This window comes from Cladophialophora psammophila (assembly GCF_000585535.1).
Source record: "Cladophialophora psammophila CBS 110553 chromosome Unknown aczJe-supercont1.2, whole genome shotgun sequence".
NCBI lineage: Eukaryota > Fungi > Ascomycota > Eurotiomycetes > Chaetothyriales > Herpotrichiellaceae > Cladophialophora > Cladophialophora psammophila.
This window is the reverse complement of record NW_006912923.1, coordinates 567,144-592,056: the sequence shown is the minus strand read 5'-3', so window position 1 is coordinate 592,056 and position 24,913 is coordinate 567,144. Positions and strand designations below refer to the sequence as shown.

General features: G+C 51.7%; 12 protein-coding genes across 12 annotated transcripts; 7 read left to right on the top strand and 5 right to left on the bottom strand.

The window, feature by feature from the left end:
• Positions 1 to 1,864: 1,864 nt before the first annotated feature.
• A1O5_01525 (uncharacterized protein) lies at positions 1,865 to 2,848 on the top strand (the record flags this gene model as incomplete). Its single annotated transcript, XM_007742141.1, has 1 exon — positions 1,865 to 2,848. The coding sequence occupies one exon, from the start codon at positions 1,865 to 1,867 to the stop codon at positions 2,846 to 2,848; it is 984 nt and encodes a 327-aa protein (XP_007740331.1).
• Positions 2,849 to 4,917: 2,069 nt separating this feature from the next.
• Positions 4,918 to 5,994, bottom strand: A1O5_01524 (uncharacterized protein; the record flags this gene model as incomplete). The annotated part of the gene is made up of 1 exon (XM_007742140.1): positions 4,918 to 5,994. The coding sequence occupies one exon, from the start codon at positions 5,992 to 5,994 to the stop codon at positions 4,918 to 4,920; it is 1,077 nt and encodes a 358-aa protein (XP_007740330.1).
• A 449-nt stretch (positions 5,995 to 6,443) lies between these two features.
• A1O5_01523 (uncharacterized protein) lies at positions 6,444 to 7,865 on the top strand (the record flags this gene model as incomplete). Its single annotated transcript, XM_007742139.1, has 1 exon — positions 6,444 to 7,865. One exon carries the CDS (start codon positions 6,444 to 6,446, stop codon positions 7,863 to 7,865), a length of 1,422 nt encoding a protein of 473 aa, XP_007740329.1.
• A 447-nt stretch (positions 7,866 to 8,312) lies between these two features.
• A1O5_01522 (uncharacterized protein) lies at positions 8,313 to 9,908 on the bottom strand (the record flags this gene model as incomplete). Its single annotated transcript, XM_007742138.1, has 1 exon — positions 8,313 to 9,908. The coding sequence occupies one exon, from the start codon at positions 9,906 to 9,908 to the stop codon at positions 8,313 to 8,315; it is 1,596 nt and encodes a 531-aa protein (XP_007740328.1).
• A 734-nt stretch (positions 9,909 to 10,642) lies between these two features.
• On the top strand, positions 10,643 to 11,938 carry A1O5_01521 (uncharacterized protein; the record flags this gene model as incomplete). The annotated part of the gene is made up of 4 exons (XM_007742137.1): positions 10,643 to 10,663; positions 10,722 to 10,956; positions 11,009 to 11,207; positions 11,308 to 11,938. 4 exons carry the CDS (start codon positions 10,643 to 10,645, stop codon positions 11,936 to 11,938), a joined length of 1,086 nt encoding a protein of 361 aa, XP_007740327.1.
• Positions 11,939 to 13,121: 1,183 nt separating this feature from the next.
• A1O5_01520 (uncharacterized protein) lies at positions 13,122 to 13,508 on the bottom strand (the record flags this gene model as incomplete). Its single annotated transcript, XM_007742136.1, has 1 exon — positions 13,122 to 13,508. The coding sequence occupies one exon, from the start codon at positions 13,506 to 13,508 to the stop codon at positions 13,122 to 13,124; it is 387 nt and encodes a 128-aa protein (XP_007740326.1).
• A 1,161-nt stretch (positions 13,509 to 14,669) lies between these two features.
• A1O5_01519 (uncharacterized protein) lies at positions 14,670 to 15,331 on the top strand. The gene is made up of 2 exons (XM_007742135.1): positions 14,670 to 14,955; positions 15,009 to 15,331. The coding sequence occupies exons 1-2, from the start codon at positions 14,753 to 14,755 to the stop codon at positions 15,079 to 15,081; spliced, it is 276 nt and encodes a 91-aa protein (XP_007740325.1). The 5' UTR covers positions 14,670 to 14,752; the 3' UTR covers positions 15,082 to 15,331.
• A 435-nt stretch (positions 15,332 to 15,766) lies between these two features.
• Positions 15,767 to 16,557, top strand: A1O5_01518 (uncharacterized protein; the record flags this gene model as incomplete). Its single annotated transcript, XM_007742134.1, has 2 exons — positions 15,767 to 16,274; positions 16,355 to 16,557. 2 exons carry the CDS (start codon positions 15,767 to 15,769, stop codon positions 16,555 to 16,557), a joined length of 711 nt encoding a protein of 236 aa, XP_007740324.1.
• Positions 16,558 to 17,367: 810 nt separating this feature from the next.
• A1O5_01517 (uncharacterized protein) lies at positions 17,368 to 17,768 on the top strand (the record flags this gene model as incomplete). The annotated part of the gene is made up of 2 exons (XM_007742133.1): positions 17,368 to 17,547; positions 17,601 to 17,768. The coding sequence occupies 2 exons, from the start codon at positions 17,368 to 17,370 to the stop codon at positions 17,766 to 17,768; spliced, it is 348 nt and encodes a 115-aa protein (XP_007740323.1).
• A 656-nt stretch (positions 17,769 to 18,424) lies between these two features.
• Positions 18,425 to 19,693, top strand: A1O5_01516 (uncharacterized protein; the record flags this gene model as incomplete). The annotated part of the gene is made up of 1 exon (XM_007742132.1): positions 18,425 to 19,693. The coding sequence occupies one exon, from the start codon at positions 18,425 to 18,427 to the stop codon at positions 19,691 to 19,693; it is 1,269 nt and encodes a 422-aa protein (XP_007740322.1).
• A 434-nt stretch (positions 19,694 to 20,127) lies between these two features.
• Positions 20,128 to 22,722, bottom strand: A1O5_01515 (uncharacterized protein; the record flags this gene model as incomplete). The annotated part of the gene is made up of 3 exons (XM_007742131.1): positions 20,128 to 22,461; positions 22,508 to 22,609; positions 22,666 to 22,722. 3 exons carry the CDS (start codon positions 22,720 to 22,722, stop codon positions 20,128 to 20,130), a joined length of 2,493 nt encoding a protein of 830 aa, XP_007740321.1.
• Positions 22,723 to 23,254: 532 nt separating this feature from the next.
• A1O5_01514 (uncharacterized protein) lies at positions 23,255 to 24,334 on the bottom strand (the record flags this gene model as incomplete). The annotated part of the gene is made up of 1 exon (XM_007742130.1): positions 23,255 to 24,334. The coding sequence occupies one exon, from the start codon at positions 24,332 to 24,334 to the stop codon at positions 23,255 to 23,257; it is 1,080 nt and encodes a 359-aa protein (XP_007740320.1).
• Between the last annotated feature and the right edge of the window lie 579 nt (positions 24,335 to 24,913).

Genomic DNA, 24,913 nt, shown 5'->3' with positions numbered 1-24,913 from the left:
AAACATCATCTAAATTTCGGCTTGTGCCTTGTGTTGAGGTCACCCCTAACACCTGCAGGGATACAACTCCGTGGCACGACGAGAGCATGATGCTGCGACCAATTCTCGATACGGTCCATCATTCCCATCTGCCACTTGCATGCTCTCGTAAGCCACCTCACTCCACAAGCACAGCTAATATCAGGACGTGACGCTTATTTACTCCTTAGCTTACCTGCGGTTGCGGTCTCGAAAGCCTTGCATTCGACACCCCTCGCGATGATCAAGTTGCCTCGAATACAGCCCTCAAAGCATGCGGGTCCCGAGTGTCAAAGAGCAGAACTTCTCATTGGAATGCAGCTGGCTGGATCTTGCCTTTTGTCAGTCTCTTCGCAAACGCTCATAGAGTTTGAATTCCAATGGACGTTGGGGTACAGATTTTGGACAAAGCTATTGCAGTCAAAGGAAGTCTTCCGGAGGGGAAGATCACAGATGCCAGACATTCGAAGTAGTCTCTAAGTTGATCGTGTAAGTAGCCGCCCTGTAGGCTTTCTCACAGACACGGCACCTCTCACCTTAGGTTCCTTGGGTATCTGCCAAGACAGTCAACAGTAGTTCCACCATCCCATAATGACTAAAGCAAAAGATTCAAAAATTCAATGGAGCAAAAACTCAACTTGTGAGAAAACCCCGCTAAGGATGTTTTTTTTTTGTCAACTCCCGGACTCGAACTCGAATCCTTCTCCCCTCTCGTCGCGGACCCCTCCTGCTCAAACCCCCTCCTCTTTCTTCCTCCTGAGCGCTCAACCCCATGATCACCCTCCCCCATCTCTCGCTGATCTGAGGCCTTATTTGTGGTGTGGTGTGGTGGGTAACAATGATGGGTTACCTAATCAAGTTCCTGTAGTAACCAAGGTGGTACTTTGAGCCCGCGTTGTGGCAACCCAACTCTTGGATTTATAGTTAGGTTGCTTGATGCAGGTAGGATCCGATCAATTGTTATGAGATATTTCACCATGATAACATATAAAGCACTGAAAAGTGGATCTCATATGTGTGAGAAAAGAAGTGAAGTGAAGAAAACTTGGAACCAAAGGTTGGCGCTCCTGGGGGCACAGGCTGGATATATATTTCTGCCAAGGCTACTAGCGAGTTGGGCTGTGGATGGTCACGCCGACGCGCTAGGAAGACGAAGAACACGAGGTCATGTGCTCCCTGATTTCCTCTTCACTACCATCCCCGGTTTGTCAGCTAACGGTGTTGCGATACATGCCCTCGTCTTCGATGTCGGTGAAGTTGAGTGCGGGGAAGAGTCCAGGCTTTGGCACGCACTACAATATTCTCTTCACGTCCAAACTAACGACCAACATCATGGAATATGTCAATTACGTATATCCGCTCGCGTCACATGGGGTTGAATACCAACGGTGGTGCGCTACAGTGGGTTGTGGATGCTGGGAAGAGAAAGCAACAGCTTCCCTTTTCAGGGAACAAAATTCCCTGAATAAACCTGCTCCGATTTCGCATTTGATCATAAGAGCGATATCGTTTGCTTTGGACAACAGCTGCTTTGTTCAGATGACCTCTTGTCTGATACAAAGCTTTCGACAAGGCAGTTCGACAATGGAACCTCTCTCATTATCACTCTAGATCACACTCCTATGTTCCGCAGTGCTTTGTACTGCCTTGTGACAGTCTTTGTTCTCTGTGCAGGCTTTATATGTCTACCGCAATTTCGAAGGTATGTTTCTTTTCACAGGCAGACAGCATCCCCCAAATTCCTTCTAGCGAGTTTCAAAATCATAAACCACCTATCATTGCTGCCACATCCGCCACCAGCACCATCACAAGACCTGAGGACTCTCTTCCCAAAACTCTGGACACAATGCGGTCTGTCGCATCTCGACTTGTCGGACTCTTTATTGGAGCTTCGCAAGCTTTGCAATACCAACTCTCAAGAAATTACACCGGCCCAGACTTCTTCGATCAATTTGACTTCTTCTCAGACCCAGATCCGACGCATGGGTTCGTTAAGTACCAGGACTTGGCCGGGGCTAATAGTACTGGATTGGCAGGCTTCGCGTCTAACGACGTTTTCGAGAATGTGATCTATCTTGGGGTCGACTCTTCTAATATGGCTCCGAATGGCAGGCAGTCTACACGCATTCAATCTAAGGATTTCTTCAACTATTCCTTGCATATCGCCGACATCATGCATATGCCTGGAGGTATTTGCGGGTCATGGCCGGCCTACTGGCTGGTAGGGCCAAAGTGGCCAGATGATGGGGAGATTGATATCATGGAAGGAATTTCGCTTCAGCCCGTCAATAAGATGGTCCTTCATACGAAAGCACACCTCACCATCTCGAACATCTCAGATCCGAGTGTTGCGAATGCCACTCAAATGCAGATGCGGGGGGCATTCACAAGCCTTGATTGCAGTGCTGATGTTCCTGGAAATCCCGGCTGTGCAGTGTCAGGTTCAAACAACTCCTTCGGAAAGGCATTCAACGATAACGGCGGAGGAGTCGTGGCAACCGAATTCGCCCCCGGTTGGATCTCCATCTGGAATTTTGCGCGTGATGAGGTACCTTCGGACGCTTTCAGTGGCAATCCCAGTCCGGGAACCTGGAGAACTCCCGACGCCCATTTCATGTCCGCAAACGGGAGCTCACTATCCGAATACTTTTCCAACCTGAGTATCGTCATTAACACTGCTCTATGCGGAGACTGGACCAATGAAGAGTGGTCGGGCTCCGGGTGCGCAGCGTTGGCACCAACTTGTCAAGACTATGTGGCCAACAATCCGCAAGCATTCAAAGAAACTTTCTGGCTCATCCGAGGCATTCAGGTCTATCAGCCTGTATAGTGGGTTGAATACTACGGATGGCACTAAGGTGAGTGTAGAATGTCGTCATGTACGCGTATACCAAATAGCCGAGGGTTAAGAGGCTTCAGAAATTGAGGGGATACAAGATTGCGATGGGACGTGGAATCAAAATCGGGATCAAGTGAATCTGCTGTGCGACTTTACTCGGAATCGATATCGCGTGTGCTTACACTCTCATAGGTAGGGGGAGAAAGAGGAGAAAATTGCAGCAAGGTAAATACTATAGGCAGGAAAGGACACAGTATTCAACTACCGTATTTAAAGTTCAAGCTTATATTGCGTTGGTACAGCAGTTTACGTTCTTCTGACGTTCACGCTATGTTCAGCGCTACTAGGGACTCTATAAATGTCTGCATGAAGCCTCTGAATGTACCTAGGATGCCGGTGAGGCACTTGTGCCTTACGAAATGTCTATGATCTGCCAAGGAGCACCAAGAAAGCATTGTGGCAACAAAGAGCGGCCTCGGCGGATCCGAGTGAATGCCTCAAAAAGAAAAGTTGGCTACACATAGCTGCAACTAAGCAAAATAACAAATAGTCACCCTTTGGGAAATGAATCCCAAAAAAAAAAGTGTGTGAATGCTAAATAGCCTATGAGTGATGTGTTGAGAATGAGATGACGGCCAGGAGCACTACTGTCACCATCCTACCCACAGGCCTAGACTCAGAGCTGTATTTCAGTGTGGAAGCAAGCACACTTTGCTTCCAAATGGTGGTAATAAGTGTAGTACTCCTGTAAAATATATGTCCAACATGTTTTTCACTTGTCATAGCAACCCCTCTGTTAAAGGAGGGACCCACCCGAATACGCAACCACCAATTAATAGGCTCCTTTATCGAGGTAGCTCAATTTAGTATCCACTAGTACTAATTTGGAGGCTATTCATGGTTTTGGTGAAGACTCTCGGTAGGTGGAGCGCCTTGGCACTCGACGAACCGCCGAAATCATTTCACTTCTGCAGGCATCACGAGCTTGCGCGCAAAGGGTTCTCAATTGCCAGTCTAAATGCACCTCAGGGTCTCTGATGTCTCCGAATCCAATTCCCCTTCCCTCTTTGTCGATTCAAATGCGATCGCAAGCCAACAGACAGCAGTGATCCATATCTCCAGATAATGGCCAATTGCGATAGACTGTTCTTTCCTTCACAGCAGGGCCGCTATCAGACTATCTACCCAGACCACCAGATCCAAGCAAACATCGAAAAGCGACACTTCTACAGCCGCCTCTTCAATGACCACCGAAACTATGGGACCGTATTCTGGACCCTTCTTTGAACGCTTGCGCTGAAGATGCATCACCTTATATGTCTCCAATGGTGAGCACTTTGTGCAGGGCATCTGCATTCAACCATTTACCTCAGCTCTTACGATAGTTGCTGATTGGGTCTCATTTCAATCTTCCGCGTCACGCTATGCACCACTGGTCGAGAAGATAGTGTGAAACCGCTCTTGAGCTAGCCGGAGGAATGCCTCGATGGAAAGAACTGGATCTTTCGACACCCAAGCCTGCTCCGGGGTTTGAAATGCTGGCAGATTCTCCATTTCCACCTTACCTGTGTGAAAACCTGCAGAGACGGCAAGAGCCTCGGATGACCTTGCGACGGTTGTCAATACGAACCTGGACCGGAAATCCTGGATGCCTTCGGCGCGATAGAAGAACATATACAGGAGAAATAGGCGCAACGGGAGATCGAAGATTGGGAGCCCCTGGGGCAGCGGGAAACAGGGCTACTAGGTCTCGAGTTGATCGAAGTAGGATGTGAGAATATCCATACAACACAAAACATTTATGCCAGGTTAGAAAAGGACATCCCTCCTCACCTCAGGGAGGTCTGCGGAAATGTTCAGGCTCGCCCCATTGATATTAAAGATCGCCTACGTCTACGAGGTCCTAAATGCCTACACCCTTAACTATAACACTGCCACATTTGGATATTTCAGTAGGGTGATATCACCACCTTCAGGCATAGCAACTAAAAACTGCACAATACTTTAAGTGCCGGGTGTAAAACAGCTATTTACCAAATAGAATCAGAACCTCTTTCCGACTAAGAATGCCTCTGCACGATCATCTCCACAAACTGGCCATAGGTCATGCCTTTCTCCTTATCAATGACTTCATCAATGTCCGGCTGCATGAACAATGCTAGAGTGTTCCGAGCGACCTTGCTCGCGCCGCAGGGGCCACGGACGAAATGTGGCACGGCTTTGAACCTGCCATCTGTGATCATCTGCAAAGCCTCGCCGGTTTGAAAGGCAATGCAATCAGCTGGTATATCGACTTTCACCACCTTGTCGCCGCGCGATCGGATGTAAAGCCCCGCCTTGGGGTCCGGAGATGCGGGCAGGATCGGCAGGGACGGAAATGAGCCGGCTGTGAGTGGTGGCAGAGGGCTGGACTCGTCGATGTATAATGCCGACGTCAGCGCTGTCAAACAGCCGTCGTCCAGATGGGTGGCACACCAGGAATCATCCTCCGAATCCGACGTGTTGGAAGATTCAACGGGTGAGCATGATGGCGAGGCCGGCGCCTCTGTGGGCGGAAAATAGTGCAGCAAACGGGCTTTTGGCGTGTGGCTGGTCTTGACGACGTGTTCGAGATACCCATGCTGGTAGTGTGGGATATTCGTGGTGGCATATGAATCAATGGCTCGGGCGACCAGGACTCCGATGTTGATCAACATCGTGCAAAGTTCTTCAAATGTGGCTCGAAATCCCGGCATTGCAGATTCAGCAGGCCACAAGTTCGTTCCCGCCCCTCTTGTTACCGGTTTCCCCGGTTCTGGGACAACAGGATTTTCAAGGAAGAAGGACTGACAATCGACATAATAGGAACCCTTCATGGTGTCGTACTGTCCGTCCTTGAGGGCCTCCTTGCCATGGCTCCATCCTATCTCGTAGTGGGATGCCGCATCGGTGAGGGCATCCAGGTCTTCGGCGGGGAGTTGCGCCAGGTACGACGAATACGACAGCAGCTTCTCCCGCAGCTCGAGGTACCTCGCTGGTAGATTGTTGACCACGAGGATGCCGAGCGAGGACTCGCCGAATGCCTCTTCGAGGGTGGTAAAGGGCACTGATCCCTCTGTGAGCTCCTTGAGGCCCACTGTCGTGGCCTTTGCCTTCATATCTGTATCTCGCACTTGAGAGATAATGTGTTAAAAGTGCGATTAATCAGGATGGCTCGGCAGCTTCGAACATACGGAACCTTCTTGGAGCTCGCGCTCTGTCCGCTGCGTCGGAGATGTGCGATGCGGTGCTGCTCCTCCAGTGTGTGCCAAAGAGACTTTGAAAGGCGTACAAATGACCTTCCTATACGAGAGAACTCACTAGTGCTGACGTGTCTCTTTATCTTGAGGGTACGTAGCTTCTCAACCATCAATTATTGACTGGAAGGGGACCTCTGATATAGCTTGGCCGTTTGAAGCTTTCGAACACAGTTAGAGAGGTAGGCAGGTATTTTTCGCCATTGCTTTCTACAAGACGACAACCCGCCACTCGTGGAGGTAGTGAGATAACCGTCGACATGCGGTGCCTTTCCTTTTCTCTGTTCCGCTCCCGGACCAGGACCACCAGCATGAGTGACTCGGCGTCTCCTCCGCCATATACAGTATCCAACACCGGTTCTCTGGTGCCAGGGTCGAGTAAGAGCCTCAACAGAGTCTTCTTCGGACGCATCATACACAGCAAGTCTCTGAAGGAGGTCGAAATCTTCCCCAAAGCTAGCCTGGGGGTCGACGACAAGGGCAACATTCAATTCCTCGACGCCAACGTCGACTCCGCCGCCGAAGCCTGTGCCAAACACCCAGGCTTCGCAAACGCCGAGAAGGTGACGCTGAAGCCGTTGCAGTTCCTCTTCCCTGGCCTCATCGACACGCACATGCATGCTCCCCAGTATCCGAACATGGCGCTAGGCATGGAAGGCGACCTGAAGGAGTGGTGCGAGAACTGGACGGATCCGATGGAAGCGTCGTACGCGGACACCTCGAAAGCGCACCGCGTGTACCGCGAAATGGTGCAGAAGGAGCTCGAGAACGGCAGTACCACGGTGGCGTACAATTCAAGCATTCACCCCGATGCGACGAACGTGCTTGCCGACACGTGCCTGGAGTTCGGGCAGAGGACGGTTATCGGCAAGCTGTGTATCCTGGTCGGCAGCACGCACGGCAACTGGGAGAAGAACGCAGAGCAGAGCATCGAGGATGAAAGGAAAGTCGTCAAGCATATCAGGAAGATCGACCCGGAGGGCAAGCTCGTGATGCCGTGCATACAGCCGCGAGCAGGATCGTACGTCCCGCCAGAGCTCATGGCCGGCTTGGGCGATCTGTGTCGCGACAGCGAGCCGATCCGGGTGCAGGCACACATGTGTGAGACGCCGCTGGAGGTGGAGAACATGCACAAACTCCACGACGGGTTCGAGAGCTACGCCGACATGTACAACCACTACGGCCTGTTCGGACCTCGGACGATTCTGGCACATTGCATTCACCTGACCGAGCGAGACATTGAGGTCATGGCAGAGCGGAAGGTCGGCGTCGCTCACAATGCAAACAGCAACACATGCCTCACGGACGGATGGTGTCGAGTCCGTCAGCTGTTGGACAAAGGCATCAAAGTCGGTCTCGGCACCGATTGCTCGGCCGGATACTCGATCTCGATCCTCAACGCAATGAGGCAGGCAAGCAACGTCTCCAGACACCTGACGATCCACACGGGCGACCCAGCCTGGAAGCTGGACTTTGAGGAGCTGGTGTATTTGGCCACTATGGGTGGCGCCGAGGTCTGTTCGTTAGATCATACAGTGGGCAACTTCGAGGTCGGAAAGGCGTTCGACGCTCTTCTCGTCGACGTGGGCTTGGACGATAACATCAATACCAACGGGTTTGAGCACGACGATATGGCGCTGTTGAAGAAGTGGGTGTTTATGGGCGACGATCGATCTATACGGAAAGTGTTTGTGGGTGGAAGATTGGTTGCGGGAAAAGATCTTAAAGCGTAAACAGTTGTGGCCTTTTCTTGATCATGGCGACAGAGAGCACATGAGATGATTGATATGGTACAAAATGAGTGTATTGATCAAGGAATGCACTAGCTACTTTGTCGACAGTTGTTTCCATCGCGGAATGCGACGACGCAAGCTGGGCGACAAAAGTCTTGTAAATAGCAAAAAACGCTGTAGTACCCCAGACCATTCCGGTCAAGTGCCCGTACCATATTCGCTCAATCATACTAGTACAAGGTGAGGGTATCATAAAACATCAAATCCACCAATTCATGTCGTCGTCAGTTCATTCCGAACAAGGGCCTCCTTGATGTCGGTGTACAATACAATGGAGGTGAACGAGCTACCTGCCAAATCCCACAAATACGCCAGTCCATTCCGGACAAGTGCTTGTACAAGGAAGGTGCATATTGTACAAGTGAGCGCAAAACTTTAGTAAAACTCTCAATCTTCGAGGCCTTTGGGGCTAGGAGCAGGTTTGACGTGATGGATGTCTTCGTCATGCCTTGGTACTCGGCCATCCAAGATCCCACCTCGTTGAGGACCCGTGAAACGAGTGCGTCCCGTCGTCATCCATGTAATGGCAGCAATCAGACCACACACGCCGACGGCGGCCGAAGTGTAGTTCATGTTGTTGGCGTGGACAGGGCTGACGGAGGGGAAGTTGAAGACGATAGCGGCGAAAGCCAGGTAAAGAATGCCAATGACATTAAAGAACATACCGAAGCGACCGAGAGAGTAGGCGCTGTCGATTCCTTCTCGACCTTCCAGTCGTCCCCAAATGCGAACGAGGAGTGGCATGATATAAGAAAGATAGAAGCCTTCCGTTGAGATCCCAAGCACGGTGTTGAATCCAGTTACCGATCCGAAGTATATCGCCATCAGAGCCATGTTGACAACAAGAACGGTCAAGATGCTGTAGACGGGTACATGGAGCGTAGGATGAACCTTGCTGATGGTTCCGGAAAAAGGCAGCCCATGGTCGCGAGCGAAAGAGAACACAACCCTCGAACTCTGCGCCATGAGGAAGCACAAGCTGACCAAGGCGATAATGGTGATGAGGGTGGTAAGGCCAATAGCGCCTCCAACACTCCCGGTAGCTTCGTAGAATATGGCGATCAGAGGCACACCAGTCGAGGACGTCTCGATCGCGGCGAGATTGCGGATGCAGAAGAAGGATGCAATGAGGAAGGCGAAACCCGTGAATGCACCAATCCAGACGGACCAGATGATGGCTTTTGGAGCATCATGTCTAGCATTGCGCATCTCCTCCGTCATATGCGCGGTTGCGTCGTATCCTGTCATTCCAAACGCCGCCTGGAGGATTCCCAGCAAGCTTGCGTAAGAACGGCCGAAGCCAGTGTTGTTGTTGAAGTCTTTGAAGACGAACGCAGCGCTCGCTTTATGCTGATCCTTCGCCAAAATGACAATGATAACGACGATGAAGGAGAGCAGATTGAAGGTTATCATGATCTTGCCCATCTTGTTGAGTAGATGCCGACCCCAGACATTGACTGCCGCAGCGAGGATCAGAACGAGATAGCAAACAAGGCAGGTGTGCCATCTCTCAATAACGAAGTCTGGATGTGCAATCTGTGCCATTCCGAGCACGAAGCTGGCGCCGATGAAGCCATTTGCAGCTCCTGCAGACAAGAAACCAATGACAATAAACCAGCCACACAAGTAGGAGGTGAGTCTCGCCCATTTCGGAGGCGTCAAGATTGCAACCCACGAGTATTGCCCGCCAGCCACGGGGAAGGCACTGCAGATCTCCGCGAATGAGTAGGCCACAAAGAGGGAGAAGAATGAAACTCCAATCCAGCTGTAGATGATGACCGGCGGGCCTCCTGCTTCAATGGCGGCCACTAGAGAACCTCCCAGTGCCGTCCAGCATGTCAAGACTGAAAAGGCGAAGCCGACCATTCCGAAGAGCGAGAAGTCTCTTTTGAGCTCCTGCTTATAGCCAAAGCTCTCGAGGTTGAGGACATCATCAGTCACTGCTGCTTCGGTGCTGCTCGACGACAACTCGTGGGTAGCCATGCTGATTCTTTCTTGTGATTATACCGATGGTGTTTGCTGCCAGACACCTCGAGTTGTGAAGGTCCTGATGAAACATATCAATGCAAGGGACAGGGAGGCCTCGGCCACGCGTTGTCCGTCCTTATCTCCAAGAGATTGAACGACATCGAGTCTAGACTTCGAGCCGTCAGGCTTTACCGGCTTAAGAAGGTCTCACCCCGCGATAAGCTAGTGGCAGGCATGGGCCCGAACTCTGTTGGAAGAAAGACTGCATGTCATTGGCGAGACACCCTTGCCACACTGATACCTGCGCTAGCTCACTGCATCCAAGATAGGAGATCGGCCGTGTGTGTGGAATGACACCTCTAACTGGTGAGATAAACAAGAAGGATCTGGTCGCGGCGTCCAGTATTGCATTAACGATCCTCTTCGGAGTACTGCACGCGGGGATGTCCATCCTCCACGTGTCGAGAATGGAAAATGGCCATTTGTCACAACTCCTGTCTTTGCTGAAATATTAGGCTTCTAGGTCGCCTATAAGCGAGACTTTTGAATGAGTCGCGGAGCGCTGAATTTGGCAGACGCGAGCTAGACGAGCACAGACATATCCCAAAAGAAATATCCTGAGCAAGAACATAGAGGCTCACCAGATGAGACTTGCGGAGCTCCCGAAGATTACGGTAAAGCGACGGGATGACAGACGGAACAGACAGAATACCAGTCTGGTTGGATGTTGACACAGGTAAGCTGGATTCATGTTTGCCTCCAAGGTCGGAGTACGGTGGCTGTTGACATGGCGAAGGGCACGATGTAGGATTCCTCCCTGTACCATAGCAGCGACAACGAGACCAACATAAACTGCAGGATGTATTTGCCATTCTCATTGCGGCACACCATCCAAAACTGAAGTTCCTCGGCGTCAGCTCGACCCATGGCAATGCTCCTCAAATCCACACCACGAATAACTCGAGTGCAGTCCTCAACGCCGTGGGCAGGACAGACGTCAAGGTGTATCCTGGGTCGCTGAAGCCTTTCTGCCGAGAAGAAGTCGAGACGCCCGACATCCACGGTGAAATCAATTCGCGTCCGGGGCTGTATGCTCCTGTGCTAACCGTATTCAGGTCCCACCGGTCTGGGCGGTACGAGTCTTCTTCCACAACCAGCGGAAAATATCGTCAAGGATGTGAACTTCCTCGTCGCCACTCGCGACGCTATCATGGCCGAGCCGCCTCAAACAGCGTGGTACGTGGCTACTGGGCCTTGCACGAACGCTGCCCTGCTCTTCTCGACCTATCCCGAGGTCGCCCGCCACCTTGCCGGGTAAGTCGAACATGGCTGTAGATCTGTCGTCCGGAAGGCAACAGCGTTTCGAGGTCCTTGAGAAGACAAGAATTTGACTCTAATCACGTACTCTCGCCAGTGTGAGCATCATGGGTGGGGCAGTAGGGGGGGATTTCTGCCCTCAGATATCGAAAGAGTTCGGCAAAACCCTGGGTCAGGGTGAGGGTTTTGGCAACGAGACTCCTTGGGCAGAATTCAACATCTACTGTGACCCCGAAGCCGCGGAAGCTGTCTTTTCGAATCCCGTCATATCAGCGAAAACCACCCTCGTCACACTCGATCTGACACATCAATGCCTCGCAACTAAAGAGATCCGAGACCGGTTCTTAGGCTCCGAGAAGCCGAGTCAGCTGCGCCTCTTCCTCCACGAGATTCTCGCCTTTTTTGCACAGAGTTATGTCGAGTGGTTTGACGTGTATGAGGGCCCTCCGTTGCATGATCCGCTTGCCATTGCTGCGTTGTTTGGGTATTCTAGCGGGATATACGAGGATGATGGCGATCGATACAATGTCCGAGTTGTGACAGATGGTGCACATAGTCCACTTGATTCAGTGAGAGGACAAGTGGGCAGGACTATCGTCGAGAAGGCAGAGGCGGGGCCAGACGGTATTGTTAAAGGCGTAAGAATACCTAGGAAGTTGCACACGCATGCGTTCTGGGATGTCCTGGAGAATTGCGCGAAGACTGCAGATGAACGAATATCACCCTGACTGGCACTTTATCGTGAAATCAGTCTATGCTCACCAGCCAGCAAGTTCGTTAGTCTTCATCACCGTTTATTATTGCACTGAGAGGCAGGGAGTCTGCATTCTGTTAGCGTTGTTGAACCAAACTGGGGGTCAGGGAGGCTGATAGATTGATCTAGAGAGAGGAATCTATCTGGAATGACAGCGAGGGTTTAAATAGGGTGACAGGTTACCGTTGGTCAAGCAGCGCTAAGCTTTTAGAGACTAGCTTAATCGGGCTAGTGGAACCATCGACTTTTCCTTGGCTTCCTTCCACTTTCCATCTTCATATCTGTTGTACACAGAATGAGAGTGGATTCATCTGATTGATTGTGTTCCCTCCCCTGGCTTTTCAAAGAGACTCTGCCTGTCTATATACTATTTGCACTGTGGCAAGAAGCTATCCACTGAATAGATCTGGACCTGGCCAGATCTGTCCAGACCTCGTTGTTGATCAACGGTGGCACCGAGGCTATTATAGAGAGGCCTCGGTTGAAGCATTGGTGGATTGATTGGTTTGCCACAGTGGCGCTCTGCTGTTAACTGCTGTCAACAATATCCCTCTTTTGCCCTCTTTCATGTAAATACCCCGGTAGACCCTTCGCCTATCAAGAGATCTGACGCCAAAAGAAGCTTCATGGGTCCTTCTCAAACAACTCGATTTAATGACACAAACTCGGCAATGACAAACGCCATCTACGATCGACCTCGCTAAATAACAACAACTCGGTCGTTTTCAGTCGCACTTCATCAACTGGTCTCCCCATAGTATTCCATTGAGAGAGCCTCAGGATCTTGCTGCCAAGGCTGCTGCCTTAGCCGCCTAAGTCACTGCTGGGTTGATGTCGAAAACTCCTCTCTGAGTGAGCTTCTGCCGGATGGACTGGACCGTATAGGCTCCGATAAAGACAGTTCCACAGCCTGTGGTGTCAACGACTTCTTCAACCTCTACTGCCTTATAATCTATGTAGACTGATCCACCGTCTGGTCTTCTTGTACCCGCTACTCCTCCATGGCCAACCATCGTTACAACGGCGTTCTTCACGCCAGACTCCAACAAAGACTTGCACAAGCCTGTTGCCCTCTCGATTTCCTTTTTCCGATTTCCGCCTTGTTCTAACTGTTCAACGATGCAGTGTTCTCTGTCCACCATCGGCCCAAGAGGTCTTCAGCCTCGAGCCTGTTGACTATAAGATGTCCCTCGGAAAATTAGATGGAACCGGAGCCGCATTGAGCAACACCGGGATCTTCCCCGCTGCGGCCTTCTCAATGGCGTGTACACGTGTTCAACGGTTTCAAATGGGATTTCCATCTGCAGAATGAGTAGATGTGGCGGACCTCCGCTAAGATCCGTGCGAAGCTGGGCTGGAGTGAGCTTGTACTTGGCCCCGGGATATACCAAGATGTTGTTTTTGCCGCTCTTTCCCAAAGCAATGCTCGTCCTCCTGGTCTCCTCGTCTGGGCATTCAATGATGTGTTCTGTGTCCACCTTGTCTTCCTTGAGAGCTTTCACAATCTTTATTCCTGCTCTATCCGTTCCCACAGCACCAAACATGCTCACCTTGATGCCAACACCTCTGGGGCCCGGGATATTCGACCTCCTCCCACCAGTGATGGAGTTCCTTCCCTATGCAACAGGACTAGCAGCGCTAGGGCTTGAATTGCGAGCGCGTCTGAGCCTTACACACGCTACTGCTTAGACGGCACCTTTGTCCCCTATGGCAAACTTGACCTTTTCGACTATCAATGTCTCAGATGGGTCCGGGAGACGAGGGAGAACCCAGATGATGTCATCGTTTATGGACCCAGTGACGGTGATCTGGAATGTATCTGAAAACAGCGGGAAATGCTGATTTGAGGAGTCCAGCTCACCCGGGCTGAGTTCTTCGCTTGGGCGGCAGCCGTCTACACTTGGACGAGACGTGGTGGCTATGCTTGGGCGATGAGAGGGTCCTGAACCCTAAAGCTGTATATTCACTGGCGGTTGTTACTAAAGGAACAGGAGAACAGTATTTAATCGGGATGTTTGGGAAATCAGTTTGGACGTTTTCTTCTTCCAGGTGATGCAATGGGTTCATTTGCCGGGGACTACTGGTCTTTTGAGATAAAAACTTTGCTGGCTCTTCACCAGAATGTGAGGGGTCCTCCATCCGGCAGCCACCATCCCTGTCATCAAAAGGCAACAGCTACCAAGCAAGCGGCCACCGTCGGCAGGCAGTTTTCGAGCAAATGGGGTCTGAGCCGACTCACCTTCCGATTGCAAAACGATTTCAGGAAATTATCCCCGTTGGTCATCGTCCGCTGAGACAAGCAGGTTCTCGTATTGACTTGGGACGTGCCGGCCCGTGAGGCTCAAGAGAATATTCATCATGCGTCAACAACCGACCCAAAACAGCTCTCTGCCTTCGAATTCTCGGTTCGGAAAGGCCTGAATGTACGACCTATACGTGGACAGTCTCGATCTCAATCCGACAGTTGAGTTATAATCAATCTTTTAGTCTCTCCATCTATTCCAAACCATCCGCAAGCGTGGAAGCTGTTCGGAAGCGAAACTCTAGACATCGGCCGAAGCGTTTGTGTGAAAGTCAGTGAACCCTTCAGACCTCACAAATCGGAAGATTCGAGCCTTGTGGTATCCCAGAAAAATGAAGAACTCGTCAAGAGCTTGAAAAACACCGAGCTACTCAATCATAGCCTAGAACGCTATGGTTGAGACTCTAGGGCCTCAGTGCTGCCGATCATGTTTGAAAGAGTGGAATCCCACCTTCAAATCGAAGATGATCTCAAAAAGCTTGGTGAATGTTTTCACAAGCATTTCAACTTTCAAGTCTACGACATCTTCAAGATTCCACCAAACGACTCTCACATCAAAAGGAGACTTACGAACTCATCGATAATCATGGGAAAAAGGACGAGCTGGCCACCGTCGTCTACGCTGGACACGGCCTCGATCCGTTGAGATTTAAAAAGGAAGCCGCTGTTGGCCCATCAGTTTGGATAGCGTTGGTCTACATCCTCTGCTGCCAAAGCAACGAGAGCTAATTCCCCTATTTAGCCGTGAGGACTCGGCCTCCAAGAAAGTGGTTGGCTGGTCTACAATACAACCGTCACCTTATCGTGCGCCGTGAGATACTCACCATCTCGAACTGCCGCTCTGCAGGAAATGCTGTATTTGGTGGCATGAAGGGTACCAAAGAGATCCTTGCAGCTTCCGACCGCGAGAGTGTTGTATACGCGCGAGGTCGTGCGTTCCTAAAGGCCATGGTAGAAGTGCTAACTGGTTTGGGGGATTCCAAGTCCAAGGTCTTGATCGACAGTCTGAAAGAACGGCTCGATGACTACAATCCGTGTTGTAGTCCACATATACCGAGAACTCCCTCCTCCACGCAAGGCTGTGCAGTCCCACTCTGCCCTCTTCTCCCCTTCAGCAGATATTCTACTCCATCTTCCATTGTCCCGGAGTAAAGCCGCGCTTCCACGTCGAGAAAGAGTTCGAGCTAGAGAAATCATGTACCTAGGCATATGTACGCGAGTCTGTGCCTCTCTTTTTACCTAAAAAACAATTGCATTATAGCCCGTGTCTAGTCCATCCTCGCCGTCTGGGGAGTCTAGTAGACCTCCGAAACTGGGTGAGCTGAGGTACGAAAAAGCCGTTAACATGACTCAGAAGTTCAACATTCAGACCCAAATCCGGCATTTCGAAAGTACATGATTAAACATCGAAGTTTCGCACCATTTACTCATTCTCCTCGAACCTACCTGGGTACCCCTTTCCGGTCAGGTTTTTCTTTTCGTGGAAAGCAAAGCAACGCCATGGCTTCTTCGGCACAGAATCGGCCAACGCCATCGCCGTCGCCGGTGCGGGCCCCGCCGCACGTCCTCTCCCTTTTGGACAAACTGCACCGTCTGTCCAGGGAGCAGGAGGACGCGGTGCAGGCTTCGGAGGTTGAGGCGGTGGGCTTCGACAACTACATGCGGGACAAGTTCATCGCGCTAGACCGCGACAAGGCCGAGTTTCTCTACCAGCTGTGCCTCGCCATCGGCGCCACGCGGGTCGTCGAGGCCGGGACAAGTTTTGGTGTTAGTACCATCTACCTCGCCCTGGCGGTGTGTGAGAACGTCAAGAGGGCGGCGAGCGGCGGAGAGGGTGAAGGAGGGGTGGTTATTGCGACGGAGTACGAGAAGTCAAAGGCCGACAAGGCAAGGCAGCACTGGAAGGAGGTCGGCGATGAGCTTACCGGTTGTATTGAGCTTCGCGAGGGAGATATTCGAGAGACGCTGAAGGAAGGATTGCCGGAGATTGACCTGCTTTTGCTGGACAGTGAGTTGCCCTCTTGGTTTCCTTACGTCGAGAGTGTCGTTATTGTTGTTATATACTGACGCTTCCACACTGGTGCACAGTCTGGACTCCCATGGCTCTCCCGGTGCTAAAACTGTGTCAACCTCGAATGCGGCGCGGAGCCGTGGTCGTTGCGGACAACACGATCGGTTCGGCGTCCAAGTATAAGGATCTGCTGGAGTATATGCGAGATCCGGGCAGTGGGTTTAGGAATCTGACCCTGCCCTACACGAATGGGATGGAGATGAGCGTCTACATGCCGTAGAAGAGCCCAGATACAGTCAATCAATCCAGTAAGATGCTTTCCTTATCACTCTTTTGCTGCATTGCGCCATGCCACGCTGCCGTGAAGGCGACTAATGTTGTGTTGCTGGATGTCCAAACATTGTGATTCGCTAAAGTCCTGCAACTACCTTTCTCTTTTCTTTCTTTTCTTTTCCACTACCACTGGAATATCATGTGTGAAGCGTTGTCACGGGCTTTCTTGCGAGGCGGCAGAACGTCGGGTGGGACAAGGCTGGACTCAGGTTGAGCAAAGGAAGTCGAACGACGGACCTGTCGGAGAGTTCGGGAAAAGAAAGTCGAAGTCGAAGAATGCCAGGGTGCAATTGCCACGATGGATCCTTTCTGTGCAGGTGCCTGGGCATGATGATGTCTATCTCGGTAGAGGTAGAGGAGGGCATTTCCACACCTTGCTCAGATTTGTCACCATCCGATGGACAATGGCAGCATGGCGGCCAAGGGCATACGACCAAACACGCACACCCAGTATCATACAACACATCGTTCGAAATGTGTTGTGATTGCTTCTCCTTTTCTGCTCTTTGTGTTTGTCAGAGTGATCCGCCTCCCCCAAGTCTTCTTTGTTCTCATCGTCGTTTGCGGTCAAGGCCAAGGGGTTTCATTTCTTCCCCTTTCCCTTCATTGTCTGTGTAGCACAGGCTGGCACCGTGTCCTTTTCTCTTTGACAATTGCGGAGTCCAAGAACCACAAGAGCTCTTAAAGAAAGTCCATCACGCGCCATAGTTAATATTATGTTCGAAGGCCTCTCGGAAGTTGTCCCAACGCAACGACCATGGGTTCGCGTCGTTTCTGGGTTTCTGCCTTCTTGCTCGGCTTGCTGATCAGCTCCGTGGGTTTTCTTGTTGCAGCGCTCTCTGACGGCGACAATCCTGCGCTCAAGAACGGCATCCAGTTCAACGTCACCAACGCCGACAGTTCACCACGCAAACTCAGTGATCGAGCAACCAACGGTGTAAGTTCTCCCTGCCCCTTGGCTTCGCCCTGTCACTAATTGTCCGGCGCCAGATCTACATCTGCCAATATCCGCACTGGGGAGGGACTTGTTTCTGGACACCGGTTGACCCATCATCCTACAACCAATGCGCCATAATCACGTCCCACGGTGGCTGGGCCTCCCTGGGACCTGATGAGGGCGTTAAGGTCGATCTGTATCGGTACGTTTTGAACCCTTAATTCCCTGGTTTGAAGCCTGCCCGTCATTCAGCCTCAACTGAACGACCCTGCTGTTACTGAGACTCGAGCTGATTCCAGCGATTCTTGGTGTAATGCAGGGATACCGCATGTCAACATCCGTTTTGGAAAGATCTGGTTTACCCGGGTTCCGACAACGTCCCTGCGCAGGTTGCGACTCGAGGCCTTCTAGCAGTGACCGGGGATGTGTTCGGAGCAGTCTTCAGACCTTTAGGAGAAGAAGGGTAGAGTTGGCAGGAATTGACCGTTTTCCATGCTGCAGGGGCAGAGCCTGAAAACTCGGGGAGAAGTAGCTGGACCAACGACTAGAGTGCAAACCTGCTCTTTGCCATAATCCTGATGTGCAATGTGATTCGAGACCAGTCAACTATCCGCCTTTACGGAGGTTGCAGTCGTTGTCCTGAAAATGGATGTGTTTGTATTGCAGATGATAATTAGTACCCAGTATGCTGCGGCAATTTTCCGCTCGCTGAAGCGCCCACTCTGCTCTGGAGGCGCCGAGACGCGCCCCCAACGCGTCTGGAACGGTGACGTCTTCTCTGCCAGCGTCTGTCAATGCGAAAACCCGATGCAAACACCATTTCCCCTATCTAACGCTGCTTTCCCCTTCTCACTCTCACTGCTCCCGTCACCGAACGATGCCTTCCTCCTCCGCCATCCAACAGTCCCTCAGCAGCCTCCTGCCCACCCACGCCGCCAAACTTCCCGCTCCACTTGTCCACCTCTGTGAGTCGCTCCTCGCCCAATCCCGCCAACGAGCGTCGCATCTGAAAACCGAGGAAGAAATTGCCCGTGCCTATGCCTGCTGTGAAATTGCTTGCAATAGGCTCAGGGTGAAATGTCGGTTGCCAGCGGTCAAGGCTGGCGGAGCACCTTGTAAGCCAGCCGTGTACAAGAAGTTGGTGGCGTTCTTGGAGAGGGTGTTGGATGAGGATGGCATCGCAACAACGCCCAAGTCGACCCCGGGAGGGAAGAAGCGGGCGGCAGACGGGACATTGAAGAGAACAGCCGTTGAGGTTGACTCAGTTACGCCGTCGAAATCTATAGCACGGAACGAATTTCTCGGGAAGATCAAAACAAGCGCGAAAAGGAAAAGCGAGGCCGAGAACGATGGCGAAGCACCGAGCTACACGATGCCCTCGATCCGTAAACTCTGCAAAACATTCTCAACACCACTGCTCGCTCCGCACGTCTACACCGGCACCTGCATCGTCCTGAAACTTAGTGGTCTGTGGCCCCCAGATGAAGACGGCCCAGCACCCGACGACGACTCCTTTCGAGAAACCGTGGCTGGTCTCTTGACAGCACTCTATATCATGACGTTGACGCGTATGCAAACGGCAAAAATGACAACGCGAGTGTACAAATTTACGTGCGCCAGGGCCGTAGAAGTCTTGGAGTACCAACCCGGGGCGAAGGGCGTGGAAGAGTGGATCAGGAGGATAAATCGCGAAGGGTACTGTCGGGGCCAGGACTGGTGGGGGAGCGTCCCGGAGAAAGTTTTTCACTTTGATTCCAATGCCGAAGGCGCGGAAGAGACTGGCGACGAAGAAGGAAGCGTTGGAAGGGGATATGAGGAGGATGAAGACGAAGAAGAGGACCCGATCCTGTCGGGACGGCGGAGGAGACGCAGGACCACAGCAGACCCCGCGCAAGGAAGAACCGGGGAAAGAGAAACGGAACTAGAAGACGACGACGATGATCCCGAGGACGTCCTGCTCCCGGGCCTGGCGACCATGATGCAAGACTTCATGGACCTCTTGAGCGGAGAGCGGACGCGCGCGTACGAGACGTGGAAGAAGCACTTCCTCCTCAAGCTAGACAAGCTGGATCAAATGCCAACGTCCAAGCCCAAGTCCAAGCTGGGCACCAAAGCCGGAAAGTCTAGCGTTGGTCTTGTCTCGTGAAATGAATGAACGATGCCTGATCGTCAATATCATATATGGACGTGAATGATATTCTCTGGCCGCTCTCTCTGGCCGCTCTCTCTCGCCGCTCAACGCTGGAAGAGTAGAAGAAGAATAACAGAAAAGACGGATGAACCCGTTTCAGTCTTCTCCTTCCTTTCCTGTTCTTTCCAGTTCTTTTCTTGCCGCTCCGTTCTGTTCTTTGGGTATCAAACAATACCATTTTGAGGTAGGTCTTTGTTTGTTATCTTTTTATTCGGTTGTTGTACATGGACTCCGTACACGGCGCGGTGTAATGCACTGCTTTGCAATGCAATGTCGTGCAACGCAATGCCTGGTTCTGACCTCGCCGCTGTTTCGGCAAAGACCGAAGCCCTCAGGCTGGTGAAAACCCGCTTGTTATTGGCAGCATCCAAACAGTCCAACACTCCTCTCTAATACCGCCGTCCGCGCCCTCTTGCTCTGCCACCTCCTCGCGCTCCTGTCCCTCTCCCACCACCGCCGCCCCCACGGTGATTTCCACGACCCCTCCCACCGCCCTGTCCATGCTGACGCGGCCGATCTCGATGTGCCTGGAACTCTGCGCTCTCAGGCCTCGGGCCCTGCTGCATCCTGGAATCTCTCTCTTCTTCACTCGCGTCGAATTTGTTTTCGATCCCAATCAATTCGCAGTACGCGTTCGACTGAGGGTTCGTCACCTCGCGCGGCATCTCATCCGGTGCAACTTGCAGACTCGGATCATATACTGGAGCCGTCACGCTGAAGTTCTCGGGGATTTGCAGCTTGCCTGGCTTGACCACATGCTCGATAACCCATTCATGCTCCTTCGCAATTTGATCACGGTAGTAGGTCTCGCCGCGGTGCGCTGGGACTCTATCTTTTGCAATGCCACCAAGTTGAAGCTCGGGTGCAAAGACTCGTTGGATTGCGAGCCATTCGGGGTCGTAGTAGAGTTTGAGCGGGCGACGGATCTCTTCCTCAGGGGAAGTCATAGACTGGATTTCGAGAAGCTGGAGGAATTCTTGGTAAGCATCGCATTTTCCAAGGGCGAGAAAGTACGTTGTTTTGTTGGTGATTTCTTCTGGGAATGGGAGTGGCGGAGATACTTCAGTCGGTTCTTTTGGACGGAATTTGCTTGATAAGGCAGCTAGCTGGGCCCTGATCTCCTCGGGCACACCATCGTTACCATCCACAACCTGAGACTCGTTCTTTGGTTCTGCTTGAATAATCGATTGTACCGAGCTGGCTTCAATACCGCCGTTGGGAGATGGCTGCGGATCGAATAGTCGAGCGCGTGGGTTTAGTTCCGACTCGGACGAAATCCCAGAAGGCGTAGGCGAATCTTGAGAGTGAGTTGCTTCGCCTTGCAGGGGAGAGATACTAGGCATTGGTGTGAAGGATGCAGCCTTCACATTGAGCTTGACACCGCCGTCCTCGCTCTCTTCTGATGGACTCTGGGAGCTGTACGACTTCTTCAAGTGATCATTGTCGGTGACTTTGGCCGTTGCGTTGGGGATTGACAGCAGTTTGCTTCGAGGCGTGGCAGCATCTTGACTAGCTACTTCCGTGGTGTCGCTATCGTCACTCATGTCAATATCGATAGAATCTGGATTGGCGACTGCAGGTTTCGATGGCCCAAGAAATCTCGCACTGGCACCGTCCATCTGGTTTCCAGATGCATCTGGTCGAACATCATTGTCATTTTCATCGTGAATAGAGTCTGGATGTCCACTTTCCAAGCGCTGCCTCTTAGCTGGCCTTGAGCAAAAGCAGCCGTCGAGATTTGGAATAGGATCATGGTCCTCTGAGTGAACCTGGCTTCGAGTCGTCGATACTACCGTACGCTCGAGGCCGTCGCCTCTGCCGATTTTCTTAAACGTCTCATCAAACGAAAAATGCGGAGTGGAGGAGGCATCGGCCTTTTCCTCTTGAAGCGGTTCGGTCTCCCGCTCTCTGAGAACTCCGTCTCTTTCTTCGGCGTCTTCTTGTCGAGCCGGAGCATGAAATTGTTGCCAGCCCGACACTTGCTGCTGGTCTTCCGGTCGTGGGGTCACATTACCAAGTTGGGTGAACACACTCGAGGCCGTTGATGGCGTCTTCGCCGAATCTGACTCTTCGAGGATTCTGCCGACAGTCGGATGGGATTTAGAGATCGCCTGTGGGGATGTGTTGCCCTTGTCATGTTGGAAGACAGCAGCAAATTTGGTGTGGAGATGTGCAGAGAACCAATACGGCGGCCGCAGTCGATCCAAGCACTGTCTTGCAGCCACGCTCCCCAGCTTCCCAATAGATGAATCAGCTTCAAAGTCTTTTCTTTTGCGGAACAGCCATTGGTAGTCTCCATGGTATTCGACACCTTGTGGCCAGTCATGCGAGAGACCAATGTCAACTTGCGACCGGAGAGACAATAGTTTTCTGACATCCAACTCTCGAACGTGGAAGATGCTATGAATGTCCTCTTGGTTGTACGGAAGACGCTCGAAATGAGGCTTGCGGTAATCGTATCCTTTCCAGATCCCCGTGAGCCCAGCGATTCTGATAGGTCCTAATCGAACAATGTTGGCAGCTCCAAGGTAGTAGATGTTCGGTGCGACCCATCCACCATAGTAAAGTTCAAAGAGATGATTGCTCGCTTCGTGGTTGCCGCCAATGAAGATGGTCAGGCAAGGAGCAGTTCGGGCACCACTGTAGTATTCATGGAAATCTGCCATGCGCCTGTACTTTGCAGGCATGGCAGTGACATTAAGATCATGTTGGTTTCTTACTGCCTAACAGTCATCAGCCTTCTGGGGATTTGCACACGGTGATACTGACCTGAAAATCACCGCCGATTATCAACAAGTCAACGCCATCCCAGCCTTTCACGCGGCAAGCTTCTTCTACAGAAGCGTAGATGGCATGGAGCGTGCCATGACCCTAAGCTAGAATATTAGAAAAAGAGATCGCCACCTTCAACTCCAACGAGGACTCACGCAACCCTCGACGGCGATCCTGACGCCTTCTTTCTTCTGCTCTTCGACTCCCGACATTTTCCCTTTCGCTTTCAAATTTTTGAACGATGGAATAGCGTGGCTTGTGGCTACCGCATTTTTTGAGAAGTACTTCAAGTTTCGATACTCGGAGCCAGAGTGATGAAACCTGTGAAGAGAGGTCGTGAAAAGTGCGGGGTTTGCGCATCTATTCAAACATCGGACCCGTGACTGCAAAGTGAATGGCCTTCGGTAAAACGGAGACGTGAAGAGGAGCACCTTGTACATTTACTTGCATTGCAGGAAGAGAGAGCAAAGAGCCAGCGATGAAGGGAAAAAGGCAGGATTGAAATGTTCCGAGAATCCTTCAGACTTCCGCGTTTGGCTTGGCAGATTCTGCCGCTTTAATAATAATGAAGCCATGTCACCCTCTCGCAATCTTGACGCCCTTTGTTTTCTCGACCTTCCTCCAAATCCATTGCATGGAGACGACATATCATCAAATGCCTGCGAAGCACCAATTGCTCCATAGAAGATTCAGCTATTTGACTCTTACTGAGATCGTCTTCTCATCAACCATGTCGCCATCACATTACCATGAAAACCTCTCTCCCACAAGGTCTTCTGACAGCTTCCAGAGCTTTTCGGCCCCCTCGCTCGATTTTGCGCGAGGACACGCGTCGTGCGAGATTTGACAGTCCTTCAGGTATGCTCCCCATCCCTCTTTCCCGTCTTTGCTCTCAATGGCGCCCAGTTTGGGGTCTGTGGCAGCCACCAGGCTCGTTGCAGCCCCCGCGCCCAAGGTTTTGTACTCGAACAACCCCTTCTGAGCCATTGCCGCGACTGCATCTCTCTGTTCTTTAGATGAGTACCTCGTCAGTTCCGTCTTGATTACTCCAGGATGGACGCCGACACTCAATATGCCGTGGGTTTCATACAATCTTGCTGTAAGGCCAATTCCAAAAAGGATATTTGCAGCTTTGCTCTGAATGTATGCTTCCAATGGTATGTACGACATATCTGGCCCATTGCTTATGCCCCATAACTTGAGGATCGCATAGTTTGGGCGTTCATCCTCAGGAAGATCTGTGGACTTCTTGTCGAAATTGATGTCTGACCAGCGGATACCATTGTATTCGGCTGCACCCGAGCTGACATTGACCACGCGAGTTGCTCCCTTTGTGCTGGCCTTTGCTGCCTCGAGGAGCTTTGGCATGATCAAGCCAGTGAACAAGAAGTGCCCAATATGGTTTGTCGCGAAAGTAAGCTCAATCCCGTCTTCGGTGATCGTGCGCTCAGGTATACTCCCCACACCGGCATTATTCACGACAATGTTGATCGATGGCACATCGCTCCACGAGAGGACTTCTTGGGCTGCCGTCCGAACGCCTTTCTGGCTCGAGAGGTCGATTATCAGCAGGCGGTAGTCAACTTCGGGCCACTGCTGCTTGAGATCATCCATGCATTCTTGAAGTTTGGATGCGTTTCGTCCGGCAATGATGAGGTGAGCAGGGGACTGGGAAGCAAAAGCCTGCGCGGTGGTAAATCCAATGCCTTTGCGGTTCACTCCAGTGACGATGATTGTCTTGCCTCGAATAGCTTCAGGAAATGCTTCCGCAACATCCAAGGCTTCGGTATCCTTGTCGTATTCTGGGTGGGTTGTCGCTGTCATCTTGGGTGATCGAGCAACAGGCAACTCTGAAGAATGAGCCCGAAACTGTTCATTTGATCCCCCGTCCGGTCTGCTCATAGCAGGTATTTATACCCCCATCTTCTGTCCCAGGTACAAGCGAACCGCTATGCTGAGGAGGCACAAAGTCGATATTTGGCAATACAAGGGCGGCGATATCTCCTAACTCCGGGGCAAGGCCTCGCAACGTTTGACCCATTTGAGGAAGTCCCAGGCAACTCCTACTGCCGGCAAATGTTATGCTAAGTATGTCCATTGGCTCGGTTCGGTCTGTCAAATGAATACCAGGCTGAAGTGTTGGTGGCGGATTTCTGACAGAGTTCAATTTCCAGCTGCCTTGGCTGGCAAAAATAGGTACCAAGAGATAGGCGTGGACCGCTCCTTTCGTTTACATTTGCATCTGCATCTACACTAACCTCCTTCTGAAAAGGGCAGAGGATTCATACGAAATGGAGTTAACGGCTTCACAGACAGCAACCTCGTTGCCCTGCTTTAGAGGGCTTCGTGATGATTCATGCTTATCGTGTCGGTGTCAGGAGATGATCCGCTTTTCAGTCGCTT

Excerpts from the sequence above, each read along its gene's own strand:
- A1O5_01519 (XM_007742135.1), top strand. The coding sequence starts at position 14,753 with ATGTTTTCACAAGCATTTCAACTTTCAAGTCTACGACATCTTCAAGAT. Across the intron at positions 14,956-15,008 it reads GGCCCATCAGTTTGGATAGC|CCGTGAGGACTCGGCCTCCA; the intron begins GTTGGTCTACAT and ends TCCCCTATTTAG.